This window comes from Zophobas morio, unplaced genomic scaffold (genome assembly GCF_036711695.1).
Source record: "Zophobas morio isolate AGI-343-1 ecotype UQ-CSIRO unplaced genomic scaffold, CSIRO_AGI_Zmor_V1 ptg000014l, whole genome shotgun sequence".
In the NCBI taxonomy this organism is placed as follows: domain Eukaryota; kingdom Metazoa; phylum Arthropoda; class Insecta; order Coleoptera; family Tenebrionidae; genus Zophobas; species Zophobas morio.
Genome location: NW_026972119.1, coordinates 24,914,101 through 24,933,036, shown reverse-complemented (window position 1 = coordinate 24,933,036; position 18,936 = coordinate 24,914,101). Strand labels below are relative to the sequence as shown.

The 18,936-nt window shown below is 27.2% G+C and overlaps 2 protein-coding genes across 9 annotated transcripts in view; one reads left to right on the top strand and one right to left on the bottom strand.

Moving 5' to 3' along the window:
* The window catches only part of LOC135128696 (RYamide receptor-like), a 347,224-nt gene that overhangs the window by 73,698 nt on the left and 254,590 nt on the right, over window positions 1–18,936 (bottom strand). The gene's annotated exons all lie outside the window — the stretch shown is intronic.
* LOC135128695 (luciferin 4-monooxygenase-like) overlaps window positions 1–18,936 on the top strand; it is a 79,891-nt gene that overhangs the window by 60,333 nt on the left and 622 nt on the right. The window contains exons 1-4 of one of the 3 annotated variants that reach the window (XM_064055711.1): window positions 3,361–3,844; window positions 3,900–4,021; window positions 11,382–12,077; window positions 18,622–18,918. In XM_064055711.1, coding sequence (XP_063911781.1) covers window positions 3,829–3,844; window positions 3,900–4,021; window positions 11,382–12,077; window positions 18,622–18,918 — 1,131 coding nt within the window. In that variant the 5' untranslated portion in view covers window positions 3,361–3,828. Of the gene's footprint in view, window positions 1–3,360; window positions 3,845–3,899; window positions 4,022–11,381; window positions 12,078–18,621; window positions 18,919–18,936 lie in introns of those variants that run through there. The other 2 variants (XM_064055712.1, XM_064055713.1) reach the window with 2 other exon arrangements.

Below are 18,936 nucleotides of genomic sequence, written 5' to 3'. Positions count from 1 at the left end.
TCTATACGTCGAACAAGAAAATCGAAAAAACGAAAATTCGGAAAATCGAAAAATCGATAAATCGAAAAACTGTAGAATGGAAAACTGAAAAATCGAAAAATCAAAAAGTAAAAAATTTAAAAGCCTAAAATCTGAAGAATGAAAAAAATTGAAAAATAGACAGTTCGAAAAATCAAAAAACGGAAAATCGAAAATCAGAAAACCGAAAATCGAAAAATGTTTCTGAAAGTCGAAAAATCGAAAAATTGAGAATTCATGTGATTGAAAAAACGGAAAGTTTGAAAATTCGGTAATCGAACAATGGAATAATAAAAAAATCGAAAACTCGCAACATCAAAAAATCGATACGTGAAAATAATTGAAAAATTGAAAAGCTGAAAACTCGAAAATCGAAAAATTAAAAAGTAAAAAAATTGAGAAGTTTAGAAACTGAAAAATGAAAAAATAGTAAAATCGCGAATTCAAAAAATTCAAAAATCGAAATTCGAAAAATCAAAAATCGAAAAATCGAAAAGCAAAAAAATTAAAACTCTAGAAACTGATCAATGGAAAAAATGAAAGGTCGAAAATTCGAAAAATCAAAAATCGAAAAGTAAAAAAATGGAAGTCTAAGAAATGAAGAATGTAAAAATTGAAAATCTAAATAACTCGTACCTACATCTAAAAATCAAAAACCGAAAAATCCAAAAATAGAAATTCTAGAGAGCGAAAAATCGAAAAGTAAAAAAATGGAAACTCGAATATCAAGAATTCAAAAAATCGAAAATTGGAGTCAAAAATTTGAAAATTTAAAAATGGAAACATCGAAAACTCAAAGAAGGAAAATTCAAAAAATCGAAAAATCGAAAGCAAAAAATTGGAAAAATAAAACAATCTTCCGGAAAATCGAAAAATAGAGAAATCGAAAAATCTAAAAGTAAAAAATGAAAACTGCGATATCGAAAAATCGAAAATTTGAAAAATTGAACACACGAGAGTATTGATAATTCCAAAAGCCGAAAATCAAGAAGTAAAAATTGGAAAAAATCTTCGATATGTTGAAATAACTTAAAACTGAAAAATCAAAAAATCAAAAGGTAAAAAACTGAAAAGCCTCAAATCTGAAGAATGAAAAAAATTGAAAATTGGACAGTTCGAAAAATCAAAGAACGGAAGATCGAAAATCCGAAAACCGAAAATTGAAAAATGTTTCTGAAAGTCGAAAAATCGAAAAATGTTTCTGAAAGTCGAAAAATCGAAAAGTTTGAAAATTTGATACTCGAAAAATGGAATATTAAAAACTTCGAAAACTCGCAATATCGAAAAATTGACACCTAAAATAAATTGAAAACGTGAAAAACTAAAAACTCGAAAATCGAAAAATTAAAAAGTAAAAAGATTGAGAAGTTTAGAAACTGAAAAATAGAAAGATAGTAAAATCAAGAATTCAAAAGATTCATAAATCGGAAATCGAAAATTCAAAATTCGAAAAGTCAAAAAGTTAAAGAATTGAAATGTAAAAAATGAAGCATGCAAAAACTGAAAAATTGAAAAAATCGTACACCTAAAAATCCAAAACGAAAATTAAAAAAATGGAAACTCGAATATCAAAAATTCAAAAAATCCAAAATTGGAGTCAAAAATCTGAAAGTTTGAATGTCGAAAAATCGAGAACTTAAAAATAAAACATTGCCAAAATAGAAAAAAAAAAATGGAGAAATGGCAAAATCCAAAAGTACAAAAAGTGAAAACTTGGATATCGAAAAATCGAAAAATTAGACACACGATAATTCAAAAATTCTAGTATCGAAAATTCCAAAAATCGAAAATGAAAAAGTCGAAATCGGAAAATTGAAAAATCGAAAAGTAAAAAGATGGGAAATTTGAGTATCGAAAAATCGAAAATTTGAAAAATCAAAAATGCGACAAATCGAAAGGTAAAAAAATTGAAAAATCTGAAAACCGAAGGTTGGAAAACTGAAAAATCCAAACATATAAAACCAAGAAAATTTAAAACTCGAATATTGGAAGATCGAAAAATTGATAAGGTGAATATAGAAAAATCGGAAAATGGAAGAAAATTGAGAGTCGAAAATTTGAAAAATCCATAAAGTAAAAATTACGAATGAAAAATCGGAAATTCGGAGAAACGAAAATTCTATTAATCAAATATTCGAAATTTCAAAAAATTGTATAGTCAGAAAGTCAAAAATTCGAAAATTAGCAAAATTGAAAATCGAAAAATCGAAAATCAAGCAGTCGAAAATTGAAAAATGGAAAGTTCCAAAAATCGATAATTTGAAAAATCGGCACATCGAAGAATTGAAACACCGAAAAAATCGAAAAAGCGAGAAATCAAAAGAAAAGTCTAAAACCGAGGAGTGGAAAAATTTTAAAATCGAAAATCAAATTAATCGAAAAATCGAAGATTGTAGGTATAGAAAAAAAAAGAAAAAATAAAAAAATTTAACACTGAAACTTCCCAAAAATTGAGAATTGATATAACCAAAATTCGAGATATCGAAAAATCGTAAAGTAAATACTAAATATATCGAAAAATCGAAAAATGGAAATTCGAAAAATTTGAAAAATCGAAAATTCCATGAATCAAATATTCTAAATGGAAAATCAAAAAATTGAATAATCGGAAAACCAAAAATCTGGAAATTAGAGAAATTGGGAATCAAATATCAAAAATTGAGAAATTGAAAACTGTCAGAAAAAATAAAAAACCGACTAATCGAAAATCGAAAAAGCGAGGAATCCCAAATTTGAAAATATGAAAAACCGCAAAATGGAAAAAAAGTTGCAATTTGGAAAGCCGAAAATTCGAAAATTTGAAATATCGAAAAATCGAAAATTCTTTGTTTTTCTTTGTAATATGTATTTGTACATTTATAAGTAATTTTATGTGCTTATATATAAATCTATGTGAATGTATATTAATCGTTAATAAAGATTACATTACATTAAATATTTGAAAAATCGAAAAATAGGAAAATCTTATTATACAGTTTTGATATTTTTTTCAAAAATCTGCGGTTTGAAGCGTTCCACTCCTTGAACGTTTCTAGTTCTATGAGCAAGTTTTCAGACCGGATACTAGATTAATTTGGTAGGGAAAAGTGAATATATTACCTATGTGTATATTTTTGGCTTTTTTCAAATTTAACAGGACATAACCCCAAAACGGCACTATATTGCGGTTTGAAGGATTCGATTCTTTAAGCTTTCTACGTCCTTAGCAAATTTTCAGATTTTTACATCCATTTTTAAATTACTTGAAATTCTTTCCAAAGAAAATTTAGCACTTTAGTGTCTAATTCAAATTTATGTTTTAAATTGCAACGCTGTTGTTGTACACTGTAAATTTTCGTGTTTTATTTCGGAAGCGTCGATAACGCGTTATTAAAAAAAGTAGATCCAGTTATCGATATTCTGCGAATAACGCATTTGCACGTGCACAAAAGATCCATCAACTCATTTATTCGCAACACTGGTTATTAATCTTGATGTTCTCTGATACATTCATGTTTTGAAATTATTCATGTAAAAGATGAGCTTTTATGTTACGCTATTCCTGTTTTAGCTCCACGACTCTGCAAAAGCATAAAAAACTTCAATTACGAACCCGCGCTAAACCGTTCAACAATTTATAAAAAAAAAAGAGAACACGAGCACGTCTGCCGAGATGTCTAGAAATATTGTTGACCGCCCGTCACCACCTGACCCATCGATCCGTAGCAACAAAACCCCGACAAATTCGCTGTTGTCATTATGACGGCTTGAACGCCTCCACCCGGAACCACCCCAAAATTCAGTGTTTTAATTCCAAATTGTCGTGCGAAAATGGATCCTTCCAAACGTGAGCCTCTAATTTTCTTTTCCGCAGGATCTACATGCAAAATTACGGTTTCCAGTAACACCCAGAGAGAAATCGCGCATTATTACCGAGAAAAGTCTTGATTACGTGCCAGATCCTCGCGGTTTGGGCTTCGAGTTCTACCAGTCGATGTTGCGGAATAAAAACGCCGTGGCACAGGTATTCAGAGCGTCTTTGATTCATCTTGCGGATAATCGGATTAGCGTTAGATCGTGCTCAATTAAGGCTGCGTCTGACGCAGGTTTTGTAGTTTGGGGCCGTCAACTTGGCAACGATGAGTTTCACTCAAAAGCTACCATCGCAAATAATAATAATAATATAAACAAAAAAGTAGATTCCACTTTTTTTTTTATTAATAAATTTCATGATCTCTAGAGTCCGAAAAAAGTGGTCTCCCATTTCCGTCTGTCTGTCGTCTGTATCAATTTTTATTAGACACCAAAATTTGACTAATTATTCCCACCACCAATGCAATGCTGTCATGTCAAAAATTTACAACAAAACTTGAAACAAAAGTAAAACTCGCAAAAATTACATCTTACTTCTTAAATGTTTCGAAAAATTTGGACCTTAGACAAATTTTTCGCTTTACCTCGTTCTTCAATTTCACAATTTTTTGATATGACTATTTTTCGTTTTCTCATTTTCTTTATTAATTTTTCTATTTTTCAGTGTTTACGGTTTCATAATCTTTCTTCGTTTTTTGACTTTAATTTTTTCAATTTTGCAATATATCAACTTCCGAGTTTTTAGTTTTTTAGTTTTTCTTTTCTTCAATTTTTCAATTGCCCTCTGTCGATAACACAATTTTTTTTTCAGTTTTTCGTTTTTTAGTTTTGCTATCTTTCGATATTACAATCTTTCGGTTTTTCAATTCTTCGTCTCCTCAATTTTTCATTTTTCCGATTTCTTAATTTTCATTTTTTCGTTTTTGTGTCACAATTTTTCGTTTTTTTATTTTGTTTTATTTTTCAATCTTTCAATGTTTCGGTTTTATATTTTTTTTTTACTTTAATTTTTTCAATTTTCCAGTTTTTCGACTTCAGAACTTTTTAGTTTATCAATTTTTCTTTTCTTCAATTTTTTGATATTACAATTTTTCGTTTTCTCAAATTTTCATTTTCCCGATTTTTAAATTTTTATCTTCTCGATCTTTTGTCACAATTTTTCGTTTTTTCATTTTCTTTTATGTTGCAACTTTTCCATTTTTCAATGTTTTAATTTCATAATTTTTCTTTGTTTTTTCAACTTAAATTTTTTAAATTTTCCTATTTCTGGACTTCCAAACTTTTTAGTTTTTCAGTTTTTCTTTTCTTCAATTTTTCGGTTTGCAATGTTTCCTTTCCTCAATTTTTATTTTTTTTTCGATTTTTTAATTTTCATTTACTCGATTTTGTGTCACAATTTTTTGTTTTTTTATTTTCTTTAATTTTTCAACTTTTCCATTTTTCATTGTTCGGGTTTCGTAACTTTTCTTCGTTTTTTCAACTTTAATATTTTCAGTATTCCAATTTCTCGACTTCCGAACTTTTTAGTTTTTTCGTTTTTTCAATTTTGCAATCTTTCGGTTTTTCAATTTTTCGTTTCCTCAGTTTTTCATTTTCCCGATTTTTTAATTTTAATTTTTTCGATTTTGTGTCACAATTTTCCGTTTCTTCATTTTCTTTTATTTTTCCATATTTCAATGTTTCGGTTTTATAATTTTCCTTCGTTTTTTTAACTTTAATTTTTTCAATTTTCCAGTTTTCGTCTTCAGAACTTTTCACTTTTTCAATTTTTCTTTTCTTCAATTTTTCGTTTTCTCAAATTTTCATTTTCCCGATTTTTTAATTTTTATTTTCTCGATCTTGTGTCACAATTCGTCGTTTTTTCATTTTCTTTTATTTTTCAACTTTTCCATTTTTCAATGTTTCAATTTCATAATTTTTCCTCGTTTTTTCAACTTAAAATTTTTTAGTTTTCCAATTTGTCGATATCCAAACTTTAGTTTTTCGATTTTTTAATTGTCATTTACTCGATTTTGTCACAATTTTTCGTTTTTTTATTTTCTTTTATTTTTCAATGTTTCGGTTTCATAATTTTTCTTCGTTTTTTCTATTTTAATTTTTTCAACTTTCCAGTTTTTCGACCTCTGAACTTTTAGTTCAATTGTTCGATTTGGAATTTTTCAGTTTTGCAATTTTTCGATATTACAATCTTTTTTTCGACTTTTCGTTTCCTCAATTTTCCATTTTCCCGATTTTTTAATTTTCATGTTTTTCGATTTTGTGTCACAATTTTTCGTTTTTTTATTTTCTTTTATTTTTGAATTTTTCCATTTTTCAATATATCGGTTTCACAATTTTTCTTCGTTTTTTTTATTTTAATTTTTCAACTTTCCACTTTTTCGACTTCTGAACTTTTAGTTTTTTGTTCAATTGTTCGATTTGCAATTTTTCAATTTTGTAATTTTTCGATGTTATGATTTTTCGATTTTTCATTTTGTCGTTTCCTCAATTTTCCATTTTCCCAATTTTTTAATTATCATTTGCTCGATTTGGCGTCACAATTTTCGTTTTTTTTTTGTTTTCTTTTATTTTTCAGTGTTTCCATTGTTCATTTTTTGGGTTTTGTAATTTTTCTTCGTTTTTTCAAGTTTAATGTTTTCAGTATTCCAATTTATCGACTTCAGAACTTTTTAGTTTTTCAGTTTTTCGTTTTTTCAATTTTGGAATCTTTCGATATTACAATTTTTCGATATTTAAATTTTTCGTTTCCTCAGTTTTTCATTTTCCCGATTTTTTAATTTTTATTTTCTCGATTTTGTATCACAATTTTTCGTTTTTTTATTTTCTTTTATTTTTCAATCTTTCAATGTTTCGGTTTTATAATTGTTCGTTTTTTTTTGTTTTTTTTCACTATAACCTTTTCAATTTTCCAGTTTTTTCGACTTCAAAATTTTTAGTTTTTCAATTTTTCTTTTCTTCGATTTTTCGATATTACAATTTTTCGTTTTTTCGATTTTTTAACTTTTATTTTCTCGATCTTGTGTCACAATTTTTCATTTTTTCATTTCTTCTATTTTTCAACTTTTCCATTTTTCAGTGTTTCAGTTTCATAATTTTTCTTCGTTTTTTCAACTTAAAATTTTTTTAGTTTTCCAATTTGTCGATTTCCAACTTTTTGTTTTTCAGTTTTTCTTTAATTGTTCGGGTTGCAATTTTTCTATTTTAGAATTTCTCCTTTCCTCAATTTTTATTTTTTTTCCGGTTTTTTAAGTTTCATTTACTCGATTTTGTGTCACAATTTTTCGTTTTTTATTTTCTTTTATTTTTCAATTTTTCCATTTTTCAATGTTTGGGTTTCGTAATTTTTCTTCGTTTTTTCAACTTTAATTTTTTTCAGTTTCTCAACTTTTTAGTTTTTCTTTTTTTCAATTTTGCAATTTTTCGACTTTACAGTTTTTGAATTTTTCACTTTTTCGTTGCCTCAATTTTTCATTTTCCCGATTTTTTAATTTCGATTTTTTTGATTTTGTGTCCCAATTTTTCCTTCTTTTATTTTATTTTCTTTTTCAATGTTTCGGTTTCATAATTTTTCTTTGTTTTTTCTATTTTAATCTTTCAACTTTCCAATGTCTCGACTTCCCAACTTTTTAATTTTTCAGTTTTTCTTTTCTTCAGTTTTTCGATTTGAAAAATTAATTTTGCAATTTTTCGATTTTTCAATTTTTCGTTTCCTCAGTTTTTCATTTTTCAACTTTTCCATTTTTCAATGTTTCAATTTCATAATTTTTCTTCGTTTTTTTAACTTGAAATTTTTTTAGTTTTCCAATTTGTCGACTTCCCAACTTTTTAATTTTTCAGTTTTTCTTTTCATCAGTTTTTCGATGTGAAAAATTAATTTTGCAATTTTTCGATGTTACAATTTTTTCGATTTTTCAATTTTTCGTTTCCTGTTTTTAATTTTCCCAATTTTTTAATTTTTATTTTCTCGATTTTGTGTTATAATTTTTCGTTTTTCATTTCCTTTACTGTTTCAATGTTTTTGTTGCTTGTACAAAATTTCGTTTGCTCAATTTGTCCAATTTTCGATCTTAGATTTTTCTCTTTCTCGGTTTTCAAATTTTTAAATTTTTCAGTTTCGCAATTTTTGGATTTAATTCCTGATTTTCAATATTGCGATTTCACAGTATATTTCTTCTTTTCGATTTTGCACTTTTTCGATCTTTCAAGTTTTTGGATTTTAATCTTTCGATTTTTGAATTTTTCGTTTCTTCAAATTTTCAAGTTTTTCATTTTCAAATTTTTGATTTTTCGAAGTTTTCATTCTATCCATTTTCGTTTTTTCATTTTTTTTTGCAATTTTGCAATTTTTCCATTTTTTTGATTCGAAAGAAAAATCGAAATGGAAAGAAGAAAAGACGAAAAGTGTGAAGAATGAAAATTCGAATATCGAAAAACTGAAAATTTGAAAAAGCGATAAGGAAAAAAATTGGTTATTCGATAATAATCGAAAATCGAAAAATCGGGGATTCAAAAAATGGAAGAATTTGGATATCGAAAAATCGATAACTTGAGAAATCAAAAATTCGAAATGTAAAAAAATTGAAAAATACCGAAGAATGGCAAAATTGGAAAATCGGAAAAAAATATAAAATCAATAAAACTGAAAATTCGAAATTCGAAAAATCGATAATAAAAATAAATGAAAAGTTGAAAATTGTAAAAATCGAAAACAAAACAAAAAATTTGAAAAGTTGAAAATCAAAAAACTGAATAAACGGAAAACTAAAAGTATCGAAAATTAGAAAAATTGGAAACAAAAAATCAAAAATTCGAAAAAATCGAAATTTGAAAAATCGAGAAATCGGAAGATCAAAAATCAAAAAATCGAAAAATTGAAAATCCGAATAATCGAAAATTGAAAATTAGAAAATTGAAAAAGCGCGAAATAAAAATTCGAAAATTTGAAAAATTGAAAAACCTAATAATCGAAAGCTGAAAAGTCGAAAATCGAAAAAGCGGGAAATAAAAAATTGCAATTCGAAAAGTCGAAAATTCGGAACCTTGAAATATCGAAAAATCAAAAATTCGTTGAATCAAATATTCGAAAAATTGGAAAGAAGAAAAAACGAATCGAATCGAAAAATTGGAAAACCCAAATATTGTAAAATCTAAAAATTATAGAATCGTCAAAATTGTATATTTGAAAAACTATAACACCCAAAGATCGAAACATTGAAAAATTAAATATCTAGAAATTGAAAAATTAAAAATCGAATAATGAAAAATTTTAAAATTCAGTCATTGAAAAATGGAAAAATTAGAAAACATTATGGTTATTATTACATATTTAAAATGAAAACTAGAAGAATCGCAAATAAGAAATAAGGCAATGAAAATCTGAAAAATCGAGAAACTGGAAAATCTAAAACAAAAAAATCCAAAAATCGAAAAATCCAAAAATTGAAATATTTCACACTAAAAAAAGAAAAATTATAAAATCAGAACATTGAAAAACCGAAAAATTGAAAAATTAAAAAAAAAAAAAACCGGAAAGAAAAATTGCAAATCGAAAAATTGAAGACATGAAAAATAAAAGTTCGAAAATTTGAAAAAGTGCAAACTCGTCAAATTGCAAATTAAATTTAAAATAGAAAAATTGAAAAATCGAATAAACGAAAATGTTATTAATTTATTAATTGTAAAACTGGAAAATTGTAAAATTGTAAAATTGAAACAGTGAAACCTCTTTAAAAGTTATAATTATTATTACATATTTAAAATGAAAACTAGAAAAACTACAAATCAATTCAATTGAAAAGCAGAAAAATTATAAAAACAGCACTGAAATCCAAAAATTGGAAAAGGAAGAAAATAAAAAATTGTAACGAAAAATTGAAAACATGAAAATTTGAAAAATCTAAGAATTAAAAAATTAAAGATTGAGAAATCCGGGAAATTTAAAATGGCAAAATTGCAAACTCTAATTGTTAAACATCCAAATGTTGGAAAATCGGAAAACTAAAAAAATTTATAAAACTGAAGCAACAAAAAAAATTGAAAACTTGCGAAACGAAAAATTGAAGAATTGAAAAATTGCAAATCGAAATTTTGAAAAAATCAAAAATTAAAAAATCGAAAAATCGAAAAATTAAAAATTGAAAACACAAAAAATTTTAAATCGAAATACTGCAGAATTTAAAATTTGAAGAAAAAAAATGAAAAATTGAAAATTGCAAATCGAAAAATTGAAGACATGAAAATTGAAAATTCGAAAATTTGAAAATTTAAAAATTGAAAACTCGTGAAATTGCAAATTACATTTAAAATAGAAAAATTGAAAAATCGAATAAATAAAAATGTTTGAAAATCTATTAATTGTAAAACTGGAAAATTGTAAAATTGTAAAATTGAAAAAGTGAAACCTCTTTAAAAGTTACAATTATTATTACATATTTAAAATGAAAACTAGAAAAACCACAAATCAATTCAATTGAAAAGAAGAAAAATTATAAAAACAGCAGTGAAATCGAAAAAATTGGAAAAAGAAGAAAATAAAAATTGTAATGAAAAATTGAAAACATGAAAAATTGAAAAATCTAAGAATTGAAAAATTAAATATTGAGAAATCCGGGAAATTTCAAGTGGAAAAATTGCAAAATCTAATTTTTAAACATCCAAAAGTTGGAAAATCGGAAAACAAAAAATATATAAAACTGAAGCAACAAAAAAAATTGAAAACTTGCGAAACGAAAAATTGAAGAATAGAAAAATTGAAAAATCGAAATTTTGAAAAAATCAAAAATTAAAGTATCGAAAAATCGAAAACTTAAAAACTGAAAACTCAAAAAATTTTAAATCGAAATACTGCAGAATTTAAAATTTGAAGAAAAAAATGAAAAATTGAAAATTGCAAATCGAAAAATTGAAGACATGAAAATTGAAAATTTAAAAATTGAAAACTCTTGAAATTGCAAATTAAATTTAAAATAGAAAAATTGAAAAATCGAATAAATGAAAATGTTTGAAAATCTATTAATTGTAAAACTGGAAAATTGTAAAATTGTAAAATTGAAAAAGTGAAACCTCTGTAAAAGTTATAATTATTATTACATATTTAAAATGAAAACTAGAAAAACTACAAATCAATTGAATTGAAAAGAAGAAAAATTATAAAAACAGCACTGAAATCCAAAAAATTGGAAAAGGAAGAAAATAAAAATTTTTGCGAAAAATTGAAGAATCGAAAAATTGCATATCGAAATTTTGAAAAAATCAAAAATTTAAGAATCGAAAAATCAAAAAATTTTAAATCGAAGGAATGCAGAACTTAAAAGTTGAAGAAACAAAAAAAAATGAAAAATTGAAAATTTCCAATCGAAAAATTGTAAAAAATCTAAAATCTGAAAAATTTAAACGTTGGAAAATGGAAAAACTGAAAAATTTAAACTTAAAAATTTGCTAGTTTTCGAGTAAAATCCATTAATAGGTGTTGCCAAGTCGACGCCCTCTTGTCATTTTTATATCTCCCCCAGATCGACCCCACGACCAACACCTCCTACACCTACGACGACCTCCTACTCCGCAGCTCCCGCGTATGCTTCAACCTTCTCCACATGGGCATCACCAAAGACGACACCATCTGCCAGTGCAGCGTCAACCACCTCGACAGCTCCATCCCCGTCATCTCCGGCTTCCTCCTCGGCCTCCCCGTGGCCAACCTCGACCCTTCCCTCCCCCTCGACGACGCCATCCACATCCTAAACAAAATCCGCCCTAGAATCATGTTCGTCTGCAACGAAGGCCTCAAGTTAATGGTGGACGCAATCGACGAAGTGGACATCGACTGCGCCGTGGTCGTGTTCGGCTCTTCGTACGTCGAGGATTTCATCGAGTTCGACACTCTCGTGGAGGAAACGGACGACGAGCCCGCATTCAAACCGTTGCCGATTGGAGATCTTCACCAGACTGCGGTGATTTTGTTCAGTAGGGGGTCGTCGGGGCCCCCGAAGGGGGTGTGCTTGAGCTACTACACCCTCTTGGTGCAGACGGTGCACGCGGCGGAGTGCTGGCACCTGGGGGAGGGGTTTAAGGTGGCCATGGGGTTCGGGAGTTTTCACACGCTGACGGCGTTGACGCTGCTTATTTGTAGCACGATGACGGGGATAACGAGGGTTGTGTGCGAGAAGTTTGAACCTGCGACTACTTGGAAGCTCGTGGATAAATATGACGTGAGTGTGTGGAATTTTGCCAATTGTTTGGGTTTTCGAGGGAGACTGCGGCAGAATTATGCGACGTGGTTTATTAGGCTGGCTTTAAAGGTGGTGGGAATTGGGTGTTTAAATTGTCTGGCATGTTCTTTCAGGTGGTTCTGAAAGTGTCTAGTTTTGTTTATAAAAAAATAATTAAATTGATAAATACACTTTATTGTCCATAAGTTACTTGATCTGTCAGTACTGTGGCGGCACAATAACACGTTGGTAAGCGGAGAAAGATAAGCGGCCTCGTAGTCTAGTGGTCAGGATACCTGCCCGGCAAGCGGGTGACGTGAGGTTCGATTCCCACCTTAGATAAATCGAAAAATCGAAGAAAAATCGAAAAACTGGAGTATTAAAAAATTTATGCAGTGAAACATCCAAAAAAAAACGAAAAATCGAAAAGTCGAGAAATCGAAACATTAAGAAGTCGAGAGATCGAGAAATCGAAATATCAAAAAGCTAGAAATTTTAAAAATCGAAAAATTGAAAAATCCTAAAACTGAAATTCCGAAAAATTGATAAATCGGAAAATCGAAAAGTTCGAAAATTGAAAAAAATTTGCAAAATTGAAAAATTAAAAAGTTCCAAAAGTGAAACATCGAAACAATCTAAAAACTGAAATATCGATAAATCAAAAAGTCGAGAAATCCAGACATCGAAAAAATCGAAAGACTGAAAGATCGACAAATCGAGAAATTGAAACATTAAAAAGTCGAGAGATCGAGAAATCGAAAAGTTGAAAAAGCAGAAATTTTAAAAATCGAAAAATTAAAAAATGCTAAAATCGAAATTCCGAAAAATTATTAAATCGAAAAATGGAAAAGTTGAAAAATTGAAAAATTTCAAAACTAAATACATTGAAAAATGAAAAATCGAAAAACTGTAAAATCAAGAAATCGAAAAGTCGAGAAATCAAGAAATCTAAAAATCGCAAAATTGACAGAAACGCCAAAAATTAAAAAATTGAGAATTCGCAAAATCGAAAAATCGAAAAGTTGAAAAATCGAAGAAAAATTGAAAAATAAAAAAATTCCTGCATCGAAAAATTCGAAAAATTGAAAAATTTTTAAAACTGTTTAAGATTAGAAGAATGTGTAATTCTGTTGTTTTCTTTGTATGTATATTCTCGTTTATGTTATTTTGCAATTTGTTTACTCCTTTATCTAGTTTAAGTTTAGTAAGATTTATATTTTTAATGTTTTTTTTTCCTCTGAATACTTTTGTTATGTTATTTGTTTCCACTATGGACTAATTGTCTGTTGGAATAAAGCTCCATTTATTATTATTAAAAAAAAATCGACATCTCGAAAAGTCGAGAAATCGAAATAAAAAAAAACTAGAAATTTTAAAAATCGAAAAATTGAAAAATCCTAAAACTGAAATTCCGAAAAATTGATAAATCGAAAAATCGATAAGTTCAAAAATCGAAAAAATTGGAAAATTGAAAAATATAACAATTCCAAAAGTGAAACATCGAAACAATCTAAAAACTGAAAAATCGACAAATCAAAAAGTCGAGAAATCGAAATATTGGAAAGTCCTAAAACTGAAATTTCGAATAATTGATAAATCGGAAAATCGAAAAGTTGAGAAATCGAAGAAAAATTTACAAATAAAAAAAATCCTGCATCGAAAAAATCGAAAAACTGAAAAATCGAAAAGTCGAAAAAACAGAAATATTAAAAAATTCCTAAAGTGAAACATCGAAAGAATCTAAAAACTGAAAAATCGACAAATCGAAATATTGAAAAACCAGATTTTTCAATTAAAAATCGAGAAATTGAAAAATCCTTAAACTCAAATTCCGAAAAATTGATACATGGGAAAATCTAAAAATTCAGAAATCGAAAAAAAAAATGCAAAATTGAAAAATTAAAAAAAATCCAAAAGTGAAACATCGAAACAATCTAAAAACTGAAAAATTGACAAATCAAAAAGCCGAGAAATCGAAACAGTGGGAAGTCATAAAACTGAAATTTCGAATAATTGATGAAGCGAAAAATCGAAAAGTTGAAAAATCGAAGAAAAATTGAAAAATAAAAAAATTCCTGCATCGAAAAATTCGAAAAATTGAAAAATTTTTAAAACTGTTTAAGATTAGAAGAATGTGTAATTCTGTTGTTTTCTTTGTATGTATATTCTCGTTTATGTTATTTTGCAATTTGTTTACTCCTTTATCTAGTTTAAGTTTAGTAAGATTTATATTTTTAATGTTTTTTTTCCTCTGAATACTTTTGTTATGTTATTTGTTTCCACTATGGACTAATTGTCTGTTGGAATAAAGCTCCATTTATTATTATTAAAAAAAAATCGACATCTCGAAAAGTCGAGAAATCGAAATAAAAAAAAACTAGAAATTTTAAAAATCGAAAAATTGAAAAATCCTAAAACTGAAATTCCGAAAAATTGATAAATCGAAAAATCGATAAGTTCAAAAATCGAAAAAATTGGAAAATTGAAAAATATAACAATTCCAAAAGTGAAACATCGAAACAATCTAAAAACTGAAAAATCGACAAATCAAAAAGTCGAGAAATCGAAATATTGGAAAGTCCTAAAACTGAAATTTCGAATAATTGATAAATCGGAAAATCGAAAAGTTGAGAAATCGAAGAAAAATTTACAAATAAAAAAAATCCTGCATCGAAAAAATCGAAAAACTGAAAAATCGAAAAGTCGAAAAAACGGAAATATTAAAAAATTCCTAAAGTGAAACATCGAAAGAATCTAAAAACTGAAAAATCGACAAATCGAAATATTGAAAAACCAGATTTTTCAATTAAAAATCGAGAAATTGAAAAATCCTTAAACTCAAATTCCGAAAAATTGATACATGGGAAAATCTAAAAATTCAGAAATCGAAAAAAAAAATGCAAAATTGAAAAATTAAAAAAAATCCAAAAGTGAAACATCGAAACAATCTAAAAACTGAAAAATTGACAAATCAAAAAGCCGAGAAATCGAAACAGTGGGAAGTCATAAAACTGAAATTTCGAATAATTGATGAAGCGAAAAATCGAAAAGTTGAAAAATCGAAGAAAAATTCAAAAATAAAAAAATCCTGCATCGAAAAAATCGAAAAACTGAAAAATCGACGAATCGAAAAGTCGGGAAATCGAAACATTAAGAAGTCGAGAGATCGAGAACCCGAAATATCGAAAAACTAGAAATTATAAAAATCGAAAAATTGAAAAATCCTAAAACTGAAATTCCGAAAAATTGATAAATCGGAAAATCGAAATATTCAGAAATCGAAAAAAATTGAAAAGTTGAAAAATTTAAGAGTTCCAAAAGTGAAACATCGAAACAATTTAAAAACTGAAAAATCGACAAATCAAAAAGTCGAGAAATCTAAACACTGGAAAGTCTTATATCTGAAATTTCGAATAATTGATAAATCGAAAAATTGAAAAGTTGAAAAATCGAAAAATATTTGAAAAATGAAAATCGAGAAATTGAAAAACTAGAAAATCACGAAATGGAGAAATAAAAAATAACCGAAAAATCCGGAAACTGAAACATCGAAAAATTGAGAAATCGAAAGTTGAAAAAGGAGAAGTCAAAAAATCGAATGATCAAAAAGTCGAAAAAAATATAATTTAAAAAACTGAAACTTCGAAAAATTGAGAAATTGAGAAACTGAAAAATTAAAAAAGTCGAAAAAAAATCTATAATTTAAAAAACTGAAACTTCGAAAAAATGGGAAATTGAGAAACTGAATAATCAAGAAACGGAAAAATCAAAAATTGAAGAATTAAAAGATCCGAAAACCCCAAAACTGAAATGCATATTGAAAAATTGAGAAATCGAAATTTGAAAAAGGAAAAGTCTAAAAATCGAAAGATCGAAACATCAAAATGTCGAAAAAATTTAAATTAAAAAACTGAAACTTCGAAAAATTGTGAAATGGAAAAATCAAAACTTTAATGAAAAAACCGAAAAACTTCAAAATTGAAATGTCCAAAAATCGAAAAATCGAAAACTCAAAAAGTCGAAAAAATGTATAATTTAAAAAACTGAGACTTCGAAAAATTGAGAAATCCAAAACTTGAACAATCGTGAAATTTGGAAATCGAAGTCTTATAATAGTTTTAAAAATCCATAAACCGAGATGTCCAAAAATCGGAAAATCAAAAAATTGCAGTGTTAAAAAATTTCAAAATTAAGAAATCGAAAAAATCGTAAAATTGAAAAATGTAAAGTTTAAAAAATGGAAAAATTGAAAAATTCGAAAACTGAAATTCCGAAAAATTGATAAATCCAAAAATCGAAAAGTTGAAAAATCGAAGAAAAAATGAAAAACTGAAAAATTCCAAAACTAAAAACATCGAAACATTGAAAAATCGAACAACTGAAAAATCAAGAAATTGAAATTAAGTCGAGAAATCAAGAAATCGAAAAATCGCAAAACTGAAAATTTAGAAACGCCAAAAATTAAAAAATCGAAAATGTCTCTGTGGTATTTATTTTTTATCTAGATATAGATATTTGGTGCTTAGCTTTGATTTTATCTATATACAGATAATAGATAACCACTTTTTGATTTCTCAATTTTTAATTCTTGAATTTAGTGACTTAGATTTTTCAGTTTTACAGTTCTGCACTTTTTCGATTTTTGGATTTTTCGAGTTTTAAGTTTTTCGATTTTTGCTTTTTCAATATTTCGTTTTTCGGTTTTTCAATTTTTAGATTTCTCAGCTTTTCTATTTTTCAATGTTTTGATTTAGCTCTTTTTTGAAATCTCACCTTCTTGATTTTAAATTTTTCAATTTTCAGTTTTTCAGTTTTTCAGCTTTTCGATTTCGAACTCGTTTTTATTCTCTTTTATTTTTCAAGGTTTCGAAGTAAAATAATGTAGAAATCGAAAAACTGAAAAATGAAAAATTTAAAAACAGAAAATTCAAAATATCAAAAATTAAGGTCGAAAAATCGAAAAATTGAAAAATCGAAGAACTGAAAAATTGAAAAATCGAGTGATTGAAAAGGAAACAGTTGAAAATTCGAATATCGAACAATCGAAAATTCGAGAAATTGGAAAACCGAACATTTGAAACGAAAAAACGAAAAATAAAAAATTCGAAAATTGAAAATGAAAACTCGAAATTAAAAAAATTTGAATATCGAAAAATCAAAGTTTCAGCAATTGAAAACTTGAAAAATCAAAAATCCGAAAGTCGAAAAATCGACGAACCCACAATTATCTAAAATTAAAATATTGAAAAATTGTAAAATCCAGAAATTGAAAAAAATTCCCAAAACTGGGGTGTTGAAAAGCTGAGAAATCGAAAAATTGAAAAATCGAAAATTTGATGTACCTATTAAAAAATTAAAAGATCGTAAAACCGAAAAATTGAAAAACTGAAAAATCTAAAGAACGAGAAACCGGAGAACAGAAAAATCTATAATCTAAAAAATTGAAAAATCCCAAAAGTGGATTGTAGAAAAATTGGGAATTCGAAAAATTGAGAAATCGAAATATCAAAACACTGGGGAATCGAAAAATCGAGAAACCGCAAAATCGAAAATTCGAAACATTGAGCAATTGGAAAACGAAAACATCGAGACGTCGAAAAAGCGATAAACTGAAAAATCCAGAAATCTAAAAAATCGAAAAAGGAATATTTGAAAAATTGAAAAATTTTTATTTAAGAAAAAATCGAAAGCTCGAAACATCGAAATCTCAATAAATCGAGGAATCCAAAAATTGATAAAACTGAAGATTCGAAAAATGTAAAAACTGAAAAATAGAAAATTAAATAAACTGAAAAATTCCAAAATTGAAACATAGAAAAACTGAAATATTGAAAAATTGAAAAATCGAAAATCTTCAAACTGAAAAATCAAAAAATCAAAAAATCGAAAAATTGAAAAACGAATTATTGAAGAATTGAAAATCTGAAAATGGAAAAATTGAGAAATGAGAAAATCAAAATATCGAAAAAAGTCGAAAAGTCCAAAAATCGAGAAATTGAAGCCGAAAAATGATTTAATCGAAAAATCGAAAATACATACAGAAATGCCAAAAATTGAAATATTGAAAAATCGAAAAATTTTAAAAATAAAAAAAATGGAAGACTGCGGACTATAACTTGCTAACATAGGACTGAACAATATGAAGAGTAGTCACTGGATCGAAAAAGAGGTGGGTGGGCGGGGCTACTGCTTGTTCATAAAACTAGAAAAAAGCTAAATTTTGCTCCGAAATATGTAATGGTATATCAATAAACACTACCAGTGGCGTGTATAACATTTTATTTTTAATTCCAAATAATTTTTTCTAGACCTTTAGAAACGTGAACTTGACACAATATTTTTATTGCACGCATTTCGAAATCACCCGGTACGGTGTCTTTTTTAACACTGGTCATAGGGATTTACGTGTTACTGAGTTTTCTAGCAGGGATTTTCAAAAGTATTGTAACCGAAAATGCTGAAATCGAAATCTACAAAAATTTTTTTAAATGTTACGTTTTGAACGTTGTGGTTGGTTAGTCTAACGAAAAAATTATAAATACAGGTCTCGTTTATCATCTGTACTACTCAGGAAGTCTGCGAGTTATACACAAACGAAACACCGGAAGCTGTGACCGGCAAAAGCTTAAAAATGTTGGTAACTACAGGGACGTCCTTAAGACGAGTATCCTTACTGGAATTAAGAAAACGCTTCCCTTTTTGTTTTATCACCAACATTTACCAAAACCCGGAGGTCGGTGGAGCCTTGTCTATGTACAACTACAACAAACCAGTTGACATAAGAGATCAATACCAGAAACCCACCTCTTGTGGAAAATTATTCCCTGGAATAACAATCAAGGTAAACAATTTTTTTAAA